Source organism: Podarcis vaucheri (genome assembly GCF_965113315.1).
Source record: "Podarcis vaucheri genome assembly, chromosome: 2".
Classification (NCBI taxonomy): Eukaryota; Metazoa; Chordata; class Lepidosauria; order Squamata; family Lacertidae; genus Podarcis; species Podarcis vaucheri.
Window position 1 is genome coordinate 79,359,281 of NC_138760.1, and position 12,360 is coordinate 79,371,640.

Below are 12,360 nucleotides of genomic sequence, written 5' to 3' on the forward strand. Positions count from 1 at the left end.
AGGAACTCCGCCATTGCCGATGGCGCTAACCCGGAAGTCTCTTCCTCATCATTAATTTGCCAGCTCCCACCCTAGGATACCTAGGGGTAACTTTGGAACATGTCATTTGCTGGTGTCATGGTGCCTATGGTATTGACCTGAAAGGTGTTTCTAAGGAGGCACTAGGACATCACCAAGGCCCACCCTTCACTGGCATTGTTTACATTTCTTATATTATGGATGGCTACTCCTGGTGTCTGGAGTCTGTCATGCTATTAGTTTCTTTCTAGGATGTCTGTTATATGGTCTGGCTGGAAGGGCAAACTATCACTCCAGGGGAGGGGCAGCACAAAAGCCTTTAGGAGTAATGATTTTTTTTTCTGCCTTCAAGTCTTTGTAACCAGTTAGCTATGCCTCTCTGACTATAAATTGCGTAAATAAATAAAAGAATCACAGTAGAACCCACCAGTGGGTTCCATGTTGGAGAGCCTCCACAATTGTCTTGAGGCTTGTCATATGTTCACCTACTTAAACAACAAATTTCTACTTGAACAGCAAAGAAAACAAACACTGGATAATATTTTTATGCCAACATACTTGAGGCAGAACTAGAACACCAGCACAGAGATACCTACTCTGTAGCCCACAATCTGAAGAGAACAGCTTACATAACAAGCACCAGAGAATGCAAGTAACGACCCTTCTGAATGTATTGAAACCAGCCAATTAACTTTGAAAAGAAGTTTCTTCAGCTAGGTGAAAACTATTCAAACCTCTGTGTAGTAGCAGGGTTTTGCCATGCTATGAAAACCTGTGCAGCGCCCAAAACTCCCACACCAAACTGCCAGTTAAGTGGCAGAAGGGACTAACAGGAGCCTTGAAAGCTTCCTTTTCTCTTAATTAGGGAAGCAGAATTTTCCAGTTCAATATTCTATTAGAAAAATATTCATATTAAAAAAGGTCTCCAAAGGACTACCTGTCAAAGAAAGTAATAAAAGTAAAATCATCTGACATTTAAAATATGCATTCTATTAAATGATTATGGTACTGCCAATATAAAGGAGGAGAACCCCCTAAATCTGCCAATACGTAGGCAGGAAAAACAACAAGCTTTAAATAGCATCTCAGAAATCACTCAAACCCCCACAAAAAAACAGCCCACTGGGGAGAAAAACTTCAGGAGACAACCAAGAACCACATACACAAGGGAAAAGCAACCTAATTATATGCACAAACAAACAATTAAAGGTCAGAAGAGCACCAGCTTGGTCTGCTTCAAGCAAGGGCAGAAAAAATGAAGTGTCACTCTAGAGGAGGGGCAACACGGAAGCCTTTAGGAGTGGTGGCATTTTTTTCTGCCTTCAAGGAAGTGGAGCATAATGATATCCCACTTGGTGATGTCCTAGTACCTACTGGAGAAATAAAAGTGTGGTTCAGGAAGCCAAATTCCTTCACTCTTCACTTCCTTAACTTACCCTCTGCTGTTGAGCTTTCTGAATTGTTGTGATTTGCTGGGCAACTACAGACAACACTTCAATGTCAATGCGGTTGAACTCATCGAAGCAAGCCCAGGCTCCAGAACTGAGCATATAAGGAAAAGACAGTATCAGGAACCCAATAGTTACTAGCAAAAAATCAGTTGGTCTTAAAAGGCATGAAGAGATTATGCCAATCTAGACAGCACTGGGATGGGAAGGTGGGCTGGCAGTGAGGTTGGGGCTGCTACTACCCCAATGCCTTCCAGGCAAGCTGCAGAGATGCTGGTGTTGGGAGAGTAGCTCTGTCTCACCATGCTGGCTGTTACTGGTGGCAAGTTAATCTATGCAAATTGCCTACCATTTAATACCAACCTTCATGTGCAACTATTTTACCTGTCCTCTTTGGGACAGTCAGAATATGTAAATTGGGCCCAGCTTCCAAAGGTGACTGGACTTTAAACTATGTAAATTAGCACAATCTAAATGTTTATTGGGTTCTCTTTTACTCTATCAAACCAAATATAGTAATACATCTCTACAGAATGCTCAAACAGGCAATATATAGAGATTGCTAGAAGGGAAATAATCACTAGGCTAGCTACTTGTTCTGGGTTCTCATAGACTCATCTCTGCTTGGATGTATTGGATGCAACAATATTCTGATTCATGTATTGTCCACCAAACCAATAATTTTGTGGCCGTCTTATGATCCACCCCCCTGTGTAGCATATTCATATATGGCATTGTTTTGTAATACCTGGCTAGTCCTTTCAGGAATTTCCCCATTGCCATGAAATCAAGCTGATCAGAGCAATTAAACACAACCGTCTGGATAGCTAAAGCTTTCCCCAGATCTTTAGTCGTCTCTGTTTTGCCTGTTCCAGCTGGTCCTGCAGGAGCGCCCCCGAATTTCAAGTGCAACGCTCCAGTAAGTGTCAAGTAGCATCTATCAGAAAGAATCAAATAATTTTAAGGCTGGAAGGGTTCATCTAGTCAAATGCCACACAATGAAAAAATTATTATTCATTTATAAACATTACCAAGTAGCTCATTATGTTAATAGATTAAGAAGAATGCAGTTTATTATCAAATCATAGTATACTATGAGGGAAGATCAGAACACTATGAAAGGGGTGGGCTCACCTTTTTCAGGCAAACCCTCTGGGGCCTACATCTCATGGTGGGCATGCCCAAAGTATAAAAGTGGATGTGGCCAATTTTTTAAAAAAACAACAACAACAAAAGGACAAATTTTGGGGATCTTGAGAGAATCACAAAACATTTTGAAAACACAGAAGAGGATCCATGGGAGTGGTCAGTATTTTCTTTAATGTAATATTAAAAAAAAATGGGTGAATTTGGGGGAGCCTTTTGGCTCATGATTTGTCTCCTCCAGACAAACTATGAGCTGTAAACCAAGAACACATATTGGTTACAGGTCTTTGCTTGCCTGGAGAGAAACAAACCATAGCTCTGAGTTCATATGACAAGCTAAGGCAAACCTTGACTTTGCCAGAGTAGCAGAGTCACAGTGAGATTGGAGAAGGAGCAAAGCAGTCACAATCTCCTCCCTCTCCTCCTGGAAGCCTGTGCATATGTGCTAAGGCATGATCTGGTTTAGTGCTAAATGCAAACTGAGCCACAGACAGCTTTTTAAAACTAACAAACCAAAACTGTAATGAAGAGCAATCTTGTACAGTTTTTTGGCTATGTTGTAAACCAGCCCAATTCAAATGTGTCTTGGGTGTGTGTGTGAAATGTCCTGAAATAAATTGTGACATATGTGTGGTATGTCAGAGGAATGTAATTTATCTGCTTCTCTAAGTTTTGTTTTAAAAACCACATAGGGCTGCAACACTTTAACACTGACTAGGGTTAAAAAGTACACACCCTTTTAAAGATTCAGTTGGCTTTCTTAGGATTGATTGATTGATTGATTGATTGCTGCAGGTGCTTTTGGTCTACAGAAAACTGTGGGTTGTTTACAACTAGCTTTTATCCAGAGCAGACCTATATAAATTAATGACCATGACTAACTTAGGTTCATAAATTTCAATGAGTCTATTCTAAATAAAAGTTACAGTACTTGAATACAATCCTGTATATAGCCAGTGGCTGAAAACTGGGAAGATTGTTTACCACCAAGAAGGTGACAGTAAACTAGATGGACTGCATCCTAAGTCTACTTCTCTGTTTGTTCTGCAATAAAAGGTATACCCGGGGTGGATTTCAATACTTCAAAATGACATGCTGCAAGAAAAATATTTTTAAAGGGACTCACTAGGTTTTCTGATCTAAATATGCTTTATGACCTTAATATGATGATCAATAATATCTAGAACAAGTGAGCTCTGGTTGAAACCTCCTGAGAACAATTATATTAGCACTTCAACACATTCATTTGCTATCCCATCCCTTGCTCTGCTAAAGCATCAATAATCAATAATGGTACTCAAAAGGAATAAGAATTTTTAAAAAGAAGACATAGATCATATGCTGCTTTAACCATACTGTTTAATGATGAATAACCATCATTCAATATTATCCATGGAGGACCACTTGATTAAACTGCTTCTGTTACCATTATTGAGAACTGAATGGCTATATCCTTGCTCAGCCTGCAGAAATGCAATCCATCTTCGATGCATGCAACAGATTACAGTGGTACCTCGGTTTACAAACTTAATCCATTCTGGAAGTCTGTTCTTAAACCGAAACCATTCTTAAACCAAGGCACACTTTCCCTAATGAGGCCTCCCGCCGCCAGTGCGCTTCCACCGTTTGGATTCCGTTCTTAGACCAAGGTAAAGTTCGCAAACCGGGTCACTACTTCCAGTTTTGCGGAGTTCGTCAACCTAATCATTTGTAAACAGGACTGTTCTTAAACCGAGGTACCACTGTGCTACACTGTCAACTTTTTTAAAAAAACCAACAACAACCAACCACATGCATACATGCATTGGTCAACTAAATAAAAAGCTTTTTAAAAGAAAGTTATGCACTTTAAACAAAGTTTCTCTAAGACACATGTGGAATCTGTTCCTAAACACTTCACCATATTTGGCATATGCAGACACAAGAGCTGTGTGAATAATATACCGTATTTTTCGCCCTATAGGGCGCACCGGCCCATAGGGCGCACCTAGTTTTCAGGGGGGGGATCAAGGGGAAAAAATATGATCCCCCCCCCAGTTCTGGGAGCAGCGGACAGGCTGCACGCAGCCTGTGCGCTACTCCAAGACCATCTCCCTGCTTTTGCGGGAGGTGGCGGAATTCCCCCACCTCCCGCAAAAGCCCACAGGAGCCGTGCGCGACTCCTGCGGGCTTTTTGACCAGGAGGGAGAAGGGACTGAAACGGCCACTGAGTCCCTTCTCCCTCCTTGGGGAAAAGCCCCCAAGAGCCCCAAGAATTCCCCCACCTCATAGAAAAGCCCGCAGAAGCCGCGCACCCTTTAAAGAGCACGCGGCTCCTGTGGGCTTTTCGACCCAGCTTGTGGGGCTGGCGGTGGGGGGAAGCTCTGCTTTCCCCCACCACCAGCCTCAAAGAGCAGGCTCTCCTGGCTTCAGCGAAAGCAACGCGAAGCCTCCGGAGCACAGGCTTCGGAGGTTTCGCATTGCTATCGCTGAAGCCAAGGAGCCTGCATTCGCCCCATAGGACGCACACACATTTCCCCTTCATTTTTGGAGGAGAAAAAGTGCATCCTATAGGGCGAAAAATACGGTAGATTCTATGTCACCATAGGTCAAGCAGATACACCCTGTGTAGTGTTTGCTGAACAGTCTGTGTCAGAAATACATGCAAAAGTGATTATTGCTCACCCAGACTCTAAGCTAGGCCCAGTTTCCTACTGACTCCATATGTATCTGGTTTTTAGGAGCTTCCATGTTAGGTCTTGGGCTTTGTCTGAGCACACTCTTGCTACTTGGCCTTGCTTGGAGTACTGCAATGTACTCTATGTGGGACTACCTTTGAAGATGACTCAGAAACTACAATTAACCCACAATGCAGATGCTACACTGGCAGAGTTGACCCTTGATTCAGCTCTCAAAGAGTGATTTATTCATTCAAGATTATGGAGACAAGTTGTTGTTTTTTAGTCTAATAAGTTATGATACCTGTCAGTGAGAGGTGTAATCACCAGGCGCCCACTGTTGCCCAAGTATTCATAGCCATAGATAAATTCAGCGTTCACTGCCCGGATATACAAATCATCTCTTGTCCAGTAGTACCTAATGTTAAAGAAAAGTTAAATGCAAAATGATATAGGAAGAGAATTGCAAGAGCTAACAAAGGGTTTCTTATACCATCAGTTTAAACACTGCAGTCCTGTTTATTTGGTTGTATTTTGTTCACGCTAAACAATCATATTCTTTTATAACGTTGCATGTTCCACCTGCATATTATTGAAAAAGCTCTGGAACTGACTGCTGCTTCACAGGCAAGAGTCACCTTCTGTTGTGTGGGCAGGGTGGTCCCTCCCCTTACCTGGCCAATCCCCTGGCAACACCTCCCCAGACAGGATTGGGGTAGGCGGAGACCTCCGGTATCCAGCCTGGGCAGGATGAAGCCAGCTTGAACTACCAGGAGCTGCACTGGGATCTGAGGGGCTGCACGTGACCATGCAAAAGGCGCCCCCCCATTTTATGTGGGGAGCGGTCATTATTGAAAAACTGGACATTTAATGAGTAATGTTAGTGTATGCAGAAAATAATGTTATCTATGCAGAAAAAAACAGTAGATTTAACAGAAATTTCCCACAGCCACAAAAAAGGTTAAGTGTAGAACACCTTTCAGCAACTAGCACAAAGCACAAGAGAAGAAAGATAATGTGAATTTGTTTTGGAAGGGAGTGTTGTTGGGTTGGAATAACCCCTAAGTAGAATGATACAATAATAGTCAGACGATCCTTTTCAGACCTTTGTGATTATTCTTTCTCTAAGGCTGTGTGCTTCAGGGTGCCCTGCCTAGTTCATGTACCTCACAGTAGCTGAAGACAGGGATCTGTCTCACTACCCAAAAACAGCGATAACAGATTCTAGGAAATGTCTCACCTGAGCTGGGAAATCCACTCGAAATCATTCTCACTGCTGACATTCTCCTCAACAAGTCTAGCTGCCACATCCTTGGCATGAACTTCAATCACAATGAGAGCTGATAACACTCCCCGCTGCATCCGAGACAGCTTCCCTCGCACAAGTGCTACTAGGTCGCTCAGCTGTGCAAGGAAAGCATAACAAGTCAGGCCATGCCTTGGAGAAATATCTCGTATCTACTTGGCATTCTATAGTTAGCAATGTACTGAAGTGTGTAAGAAAACTGGAGAAAAAGAAAAGCCACTTCTCCGCCTTCCTCACAAGTTACATTTTGTGAAGGGAGGAGAAGAAGCAGTACCACTCTAGACTGCCTTGGTCAGACCCCACTTGGAGTACTGTGTCTAGTTCTGAGTGCCACAATTTAAGGAGGTTATTGGCAAGCGGGAACATGTGCTGAGGAAGGCAACCAAAGTGATCAAGTGTCTGGAAACCAAGTCTTATGAGGAATGGTTGAGGGAGTTGGGTACGTTTAGCCTGCTAATGAGGAGACTGAGAGGAGGTATGGTGGCCATCTTCAAATATCTGAAGGGCTGCCACAAGCTTGTTTTCTTGTGCTCCAGAGGGGAGGACCCGAACCAATGGGTTCAAGTTACAAGAAGGGAGATTTTGACTAAACACCAGGAAGGACTTTCTGGCAGTAAGAGCTGTTCAGCAATGGAACAGACTCCCACGAGAAGCATTGGACTCTCCTTCCTCGAAGGTTTTTAAGCAGAGATTGGATGGCCATCTGTTATGGCTGCTTGAGTTGAGATTCCTGCATTGCAGGAGGTTGGACTAGAATGAATCTCAGGGTCCCTTCCAACCCTACAATTCTGTGATAGCAGTGAAGCAAGGGCTGGTGGGCACTGTCTTGATCTTCGTCTTTATGATCTCATCTTTTTCATGATCTCTTGGGGGGGGCGAAGTTAATGCATAGGACAAGTTTCTGGCCCACCCACCACTGACACGCAACCCCTGGAAGGTTCCCCACAAAGAAATGTTGCCATCAGGCTGAAAAGGGGTCCCCAGCCTTGGCCAACTAGGTGATATAAAAAGCAGGGTTTCAGTGCAGAAGCAACTGAGTAAGTTACACAATGAAGTGACATTTTTACCTGAGCACTTAGCTGTGGAAACAACCTGGTGGCCAAATCTCCAGCTTCCAGGGCCTCTGACACTTCTTTTGTCCAGAACGTCTGACATCCGGCAATGGTCACCTGGCCTGGCCAGTCTAAGACCCATGTAGTCCGTCGTGTCTTTATTAAAAACATATGGCCTTAATATTAAATACAATGGAGAATCCCCCCCCCCCCCGTTTCATCACTGTTTTAAGCATAGTAGCTGCTTCTGACCAAAGTTCCAGCCCTAGATCACCCTGTCCTACTCTATGCCCTGCTATACCCTCTGAGCTCGGCTATGCTGCTTTTTGAGTTTTTCCATATGTGAGCCAAGGTAAGACAAAAGACACCATCAACCATGGAATTCTCTTTAGCAGAAGCTTCCCAAATCCTGGCACCTCTTTTTCCAGAAAAAAAGCCCTGGCCTTACATATTCCATTGTTTCCAAAATATTGTCACCGGGTTTAAAAAATCCAATGCGTAAGTTAGGGTACAGACTGCCTACTGTGCCAATCATTTGGCTTACAGGCAACAACCGATGAACATGAGTCCGATTGATGTGCGATTGCACATGTGCTCACAGCGTTGAACCTGGAAATGATCCGAAAAGGTCACTAAAAGGGCAAAACGGGGGTGGAACAGGGGCAGGGCAGAACAGAACAGGGGGCACTTATATGCACTCCGCCACCACATGGGGGCATGGAACAGAACCCCCACACAAAATGGTTATTGACTGCACTTCTGCAATCCCTATCAGGATAATGCATTCCAAGAATAATCTAGATGATGAAAGAATGCTGATCCCAAAGTAGACAAGACTACAAGACACAGGATGTCACATAGAGGAGGGAGAAAGGTTGTTTTCTGCTGCTCCAGAGAAGCGGACACGGAGCAATGGATCCAAACTACAAGAAAGAAGATTCCACCTAAACATTAGGAAGAACTTCCTGACAGTAAGAGCTGTTTGACAGTGGAGTTTGCTGCCAAGGAGTGTGGTGGAGTCTCCTTCTTTGGAGGTCTTTAAGCAGAGGCTTGACAACCATATGTCAGGAGTGCTCTGATGGTGTTTCCTGCTTGGCAGGGGGTTGGACTCGATGGCCCTTGTGGTCTCTTCCAACTCTATGATTCTATGATTCTAAGTAGGAATGCAGTTATATGCACCATTAAGATCCAAGCATACAGATGGAAAACCAGAGGATTATTAGAAATATATTTCAAAGATCCGTCAGCAGAGATTGCTGTCCATTGGTTTTTAAGATGAAGCATCCCAAACCTACAAACAAGTTCCATTTCTTAAGTGAAATTTACATAGTTCTATGCAAGACACTTACCTTTGGATAAACCTTGATGGACCTTTCAATGTTGTCCCGCACACTGGCCCTCATGATCCTCTCAACTTCCAGCAACCAGTCTTCCACATTGCCAGTAGGATAAATGGGAGAGAAAAGTTTTACTTCTTCCCCTTCTGCAGAATACATGTGTGTAATTTGGAGATCTTCCTGAAAGTGCAGCTAGTGAAGAGGAAGCACAACATGAGAAGCCAAGTAGGAGAACTACCCTCCATCCCCTACTTTGCACAAGGCTGTAGATTCACTGTTGTGTGGGATCAAAAGCAAATATATATACAGTGGTGCCTCGCAAGACGAAATTAATTCGTTCCGCAAGTCTCTTCGTCTTGCGGTTTTTTCGTCTTGCGATGCACGGTTTCCCATAGGAATGCATTGAAAATCAATTAATGCGTTCCTAGGGAAACCGCCTTCAGACCAGGTCCGGGGACAGTCTGTCCCCGGACCTCTTCTGAAGGCTGGGGGGGGGGCAAGGGCTTTTCTTCCCACCCCCAGCATTTTTAAAAACCCTGGGACAGCGGAGGACTTCTCCGCTGTCCGGGCAATCTTAAAATGCTGGCGGGTGGCATTTTAAAATCGCCCCGGGACAGCGGAGGACTTCTCCGCTGTCCAGGGCGATTTAAAAGCCCCTGGGAAGGCAGGCAGGGGGGACAAAGACTTTTGCCCCCCGCCAGCCTTCAGAAGGTGTTCCCGCCCCCCCGCCCCGCTTCGGAGCACCGTTCCGAAGCGGGGCGGTGGGGGAAGGTGTTCCCGCCCCCCCGCCCCGCTTCGGAGCACCGTTCCGAAGCGGGGCGGTGGGGGAAGGTTTCCCGCCCCCCCGCCCCGCTTCAGAGCACCGGGAGAAGCGATCTCCCCGCAGCCCCTTGCTTCAAAAGAGGTCCGGGGGCAGCGGGAAGCGCTTCCCGCTGCCCCCGGACCTCTTTTGAAGCAAGGGGCGGTGGGGATAAGCGATCTCCCCGCCGCCCCTTGCTTCAGAAGAGAAGACCCGCTGTCCCCGGGGCAAGCTTCGTTTTGCGAAGCAAGCCCATAGGGAAATTCGTCTTGCGAGGCAACTCGAAAACGAAAAAACCTTTCGTTTTGCGAGTTTTTTGTCTCGCAAGGCATTCGTCTTGCGGGGTACCACTGTATATTACAGTCAACTTCACTACCCTAAATTCAAACCCCTTGAAGCTCACTCTGCAAATGTTCATTAACTTACTAGATGTTGATTCATATACAAAGGCATATATTTCAACATATAAGCACTTTGCTAGTTAAAGGTGCTTATACATCTACCAGGAAGAGACGACACAGTATGGTAATATGCCTCCTTATTAATCTCATTCAGCCTGAAAAAGAAGGGGCATAGGTACCAAAAAGAAGAGACTGGCACAGAACTGGGTCTGTTTTAAGCCTTCTAAAATCAGTGGGCAAACTCAAAACAAACTACATTGCTATTGCTACACCTTTGTTTGTGTAATTCAGTTTGTGGTCTCCTCTGAGATGGGCACCTAGTTTGCAACCTGTGGTGATTGCATGGCTATCATCCACTGAGAAAACTCTCTCTCCTCTCCCTCTCTCTCTCCCTCTCTCTCTCTCTCTCTCTCTCACACACACACACACACACAGCAAACTGAAGCATGCAGACTTGTAACTGACTTCTTTCATGTATCTAGCTAAATACCAGCTGTTGCTATAATCATGCTAGCATAGCAGAACCTGTTCGCTCCCTTCCTCTCTGACTCTTCACAGTATAAGCAGGACCCCCAAAGTGGACGGCTTTTATTTACCCGAGCAATATTCTCAAAACACTTGCGGAGATGAGGCTGCACAGCTGTGGGGTCTTTGGTCTGAGATAGTATTTCTAACAGCTCATCATCAGAAAGGAAGTAAAATCTGCAAAGAAAGAAGACTGGTGTTTTGTTCCGGGTTTCTAGCTTTTCTGCCAGTGAAAGCACTCCAAGATTAAATGCTGAAAATGATATTTAAAACTTTGACCATAATCCTAAAACACTTACTTCAGAGTAAAATCACTTTGCTAGTGGCTGGTATTGGGTGACTGAGGCCATTTTCTCCCTGAAAGAACCTGGGTGCACCAGACCCTCAAAAACACACACCATAGGGTCCATATTCTCCCCCTGGACATTTCCTGAATTCTAACATATGGATTTTATCAAATGCAAGTCCTACTCAGAGTAGATCTGCAGAAATTAATGGCTCCAAGACCTGTTGTCCCTTTGCTGCATACTGTTGAAGTTCAGCCTCAAGTAACCGAATTACCTTGGGAAAGCTCCTCTCTTGGTCTCCAAGTATTCACTTAGACCTTTCTGCACCAGGTCAAGAAGCTTATTACATTCCCGCAGCTTTTCCAGCAGCCTGGGATCAGGACACACATTAATCACCTGGGAACAGCATGACCAACAACTGTTAATTCTGCTGGCACCTGAATAGATGAGTTGCAGGAACATACAGAAGCAAAGATGAGCAACTTTTAAAAATGTAATAGACTCTGTGTTTTGTAGCCAAGCATTAACATAACCTCACCTCTCTGTTCTCATCAGCATTTTTCATGATTTTTTTCCATGACCTCTCCATAGTTTGGTAGCGCTTGCTTTCCACTGGCAATTGTCTGTTGATGTCTTCCGAGCTGAAAATGGGCTCTAAATACAACCAGGAACGCTGGCATGTCAGCCATTCTTCCAAGACATCCTGACAGGAATGCATGCACATCAGGAAAAGCACACCAATAGACACACCAATACATATTTACTCAGATTTAATTCCCACTGAATTAAACTGAACTGACTCCCAAGTAAATGAGTATAGGGCAGGCACCCCCAATCTCGGCCCTCCAGATGTTTTGGGACTACAACTCCCATCATCCCTAGCTAACAGAACCAGTGGTCAGGGATGATGGGATTTGTAGTCCCAAAACATCTGGAGGGCTGAGTTTGGGGGTGCCTGGTATAGGATTACCACCTAAAAGAATTGGTTCCATCTGGGCTCAAATTGAAGATCTCTAGGGGAAGAGTCTACAAATTATACATGTTAATATTACAAATATTAGAGTAGCTGGATTTTCTTTGCAGTCTGAAGTATTCAAGCTATTGCCTGCTCCATTGGTATCACAGTAAATGTCCTAATATGAAAAAGAAAGAAAACTGTAACTCTCCAGAATGATCCTTGGGCAGATTCAAGTCTAGTTGAGGCCAATCAGGCCTCGGTTACACAGGGGTTAACTCTATATGATCTCAGTGATTGAGCTGGGATATAAGGGCTCAGATGGTCCTTATGGTATCTTGAGCCAAAGTTGTTCAGGGCTTTGCAGATCAACACAACAGCCTTGAACCTAGTCCAGTAGCATATGGGCAGCCAGTACAGAGGTGTCAC

At 44.5% G+C, this 12,360-nt stretch overlaps 1 protein-coding gene across 1 annotated transcript in view; it reads right to left on the reverse strand.

Annotated features, from left to right (window-relative positions):
• DNAH1 (dynein axonemal heavy chain 1) overlaps window positions 1–12,360 on the reverse strand; it is a 115,085-nt gene that overhangs the window by 57,534 nt on the left and 45,191 nt on the right. The window contains exons 22-30 of the mRNA XM_082214625.1: window positions 11,515–11,679; window positions 11,251–11,372; window positions 10,761–10,866; window positions 8,977–9,156; window positions 7,643–7,783; window positions 6,510–6,673; window positions 5,574–5,687; window positions 2,215–2,403; window positions 1,455–1,560 (exon numbers count right to left, since the gene is read on the reverse strand). Coding sequence (XP_082070751.1) covers window positions 1,455–1,560; window positions 2,215–2,403; window positions 5,574–5,687; window positions 6,510–6,673; window positions 7,643–7,783; window positions 8,977–9,156; window positions 10,761–10,866; window positions 11,251–11,372; window positions 11,515–11,679 — 1,287 coding nt within the window. The remainder of the gene's footprint in view (window positions 1–1,454; window positions 1,561–2,214; window positions 2,404–5,573; window positions 5,688–6,509; window positions 6,674–7,642; window positions 7,784–8,976; window positions 9,157–10,760; window positions 10,867–11,250; window positions 11,373–11,514; window positions 11,680–12,360) is intronic.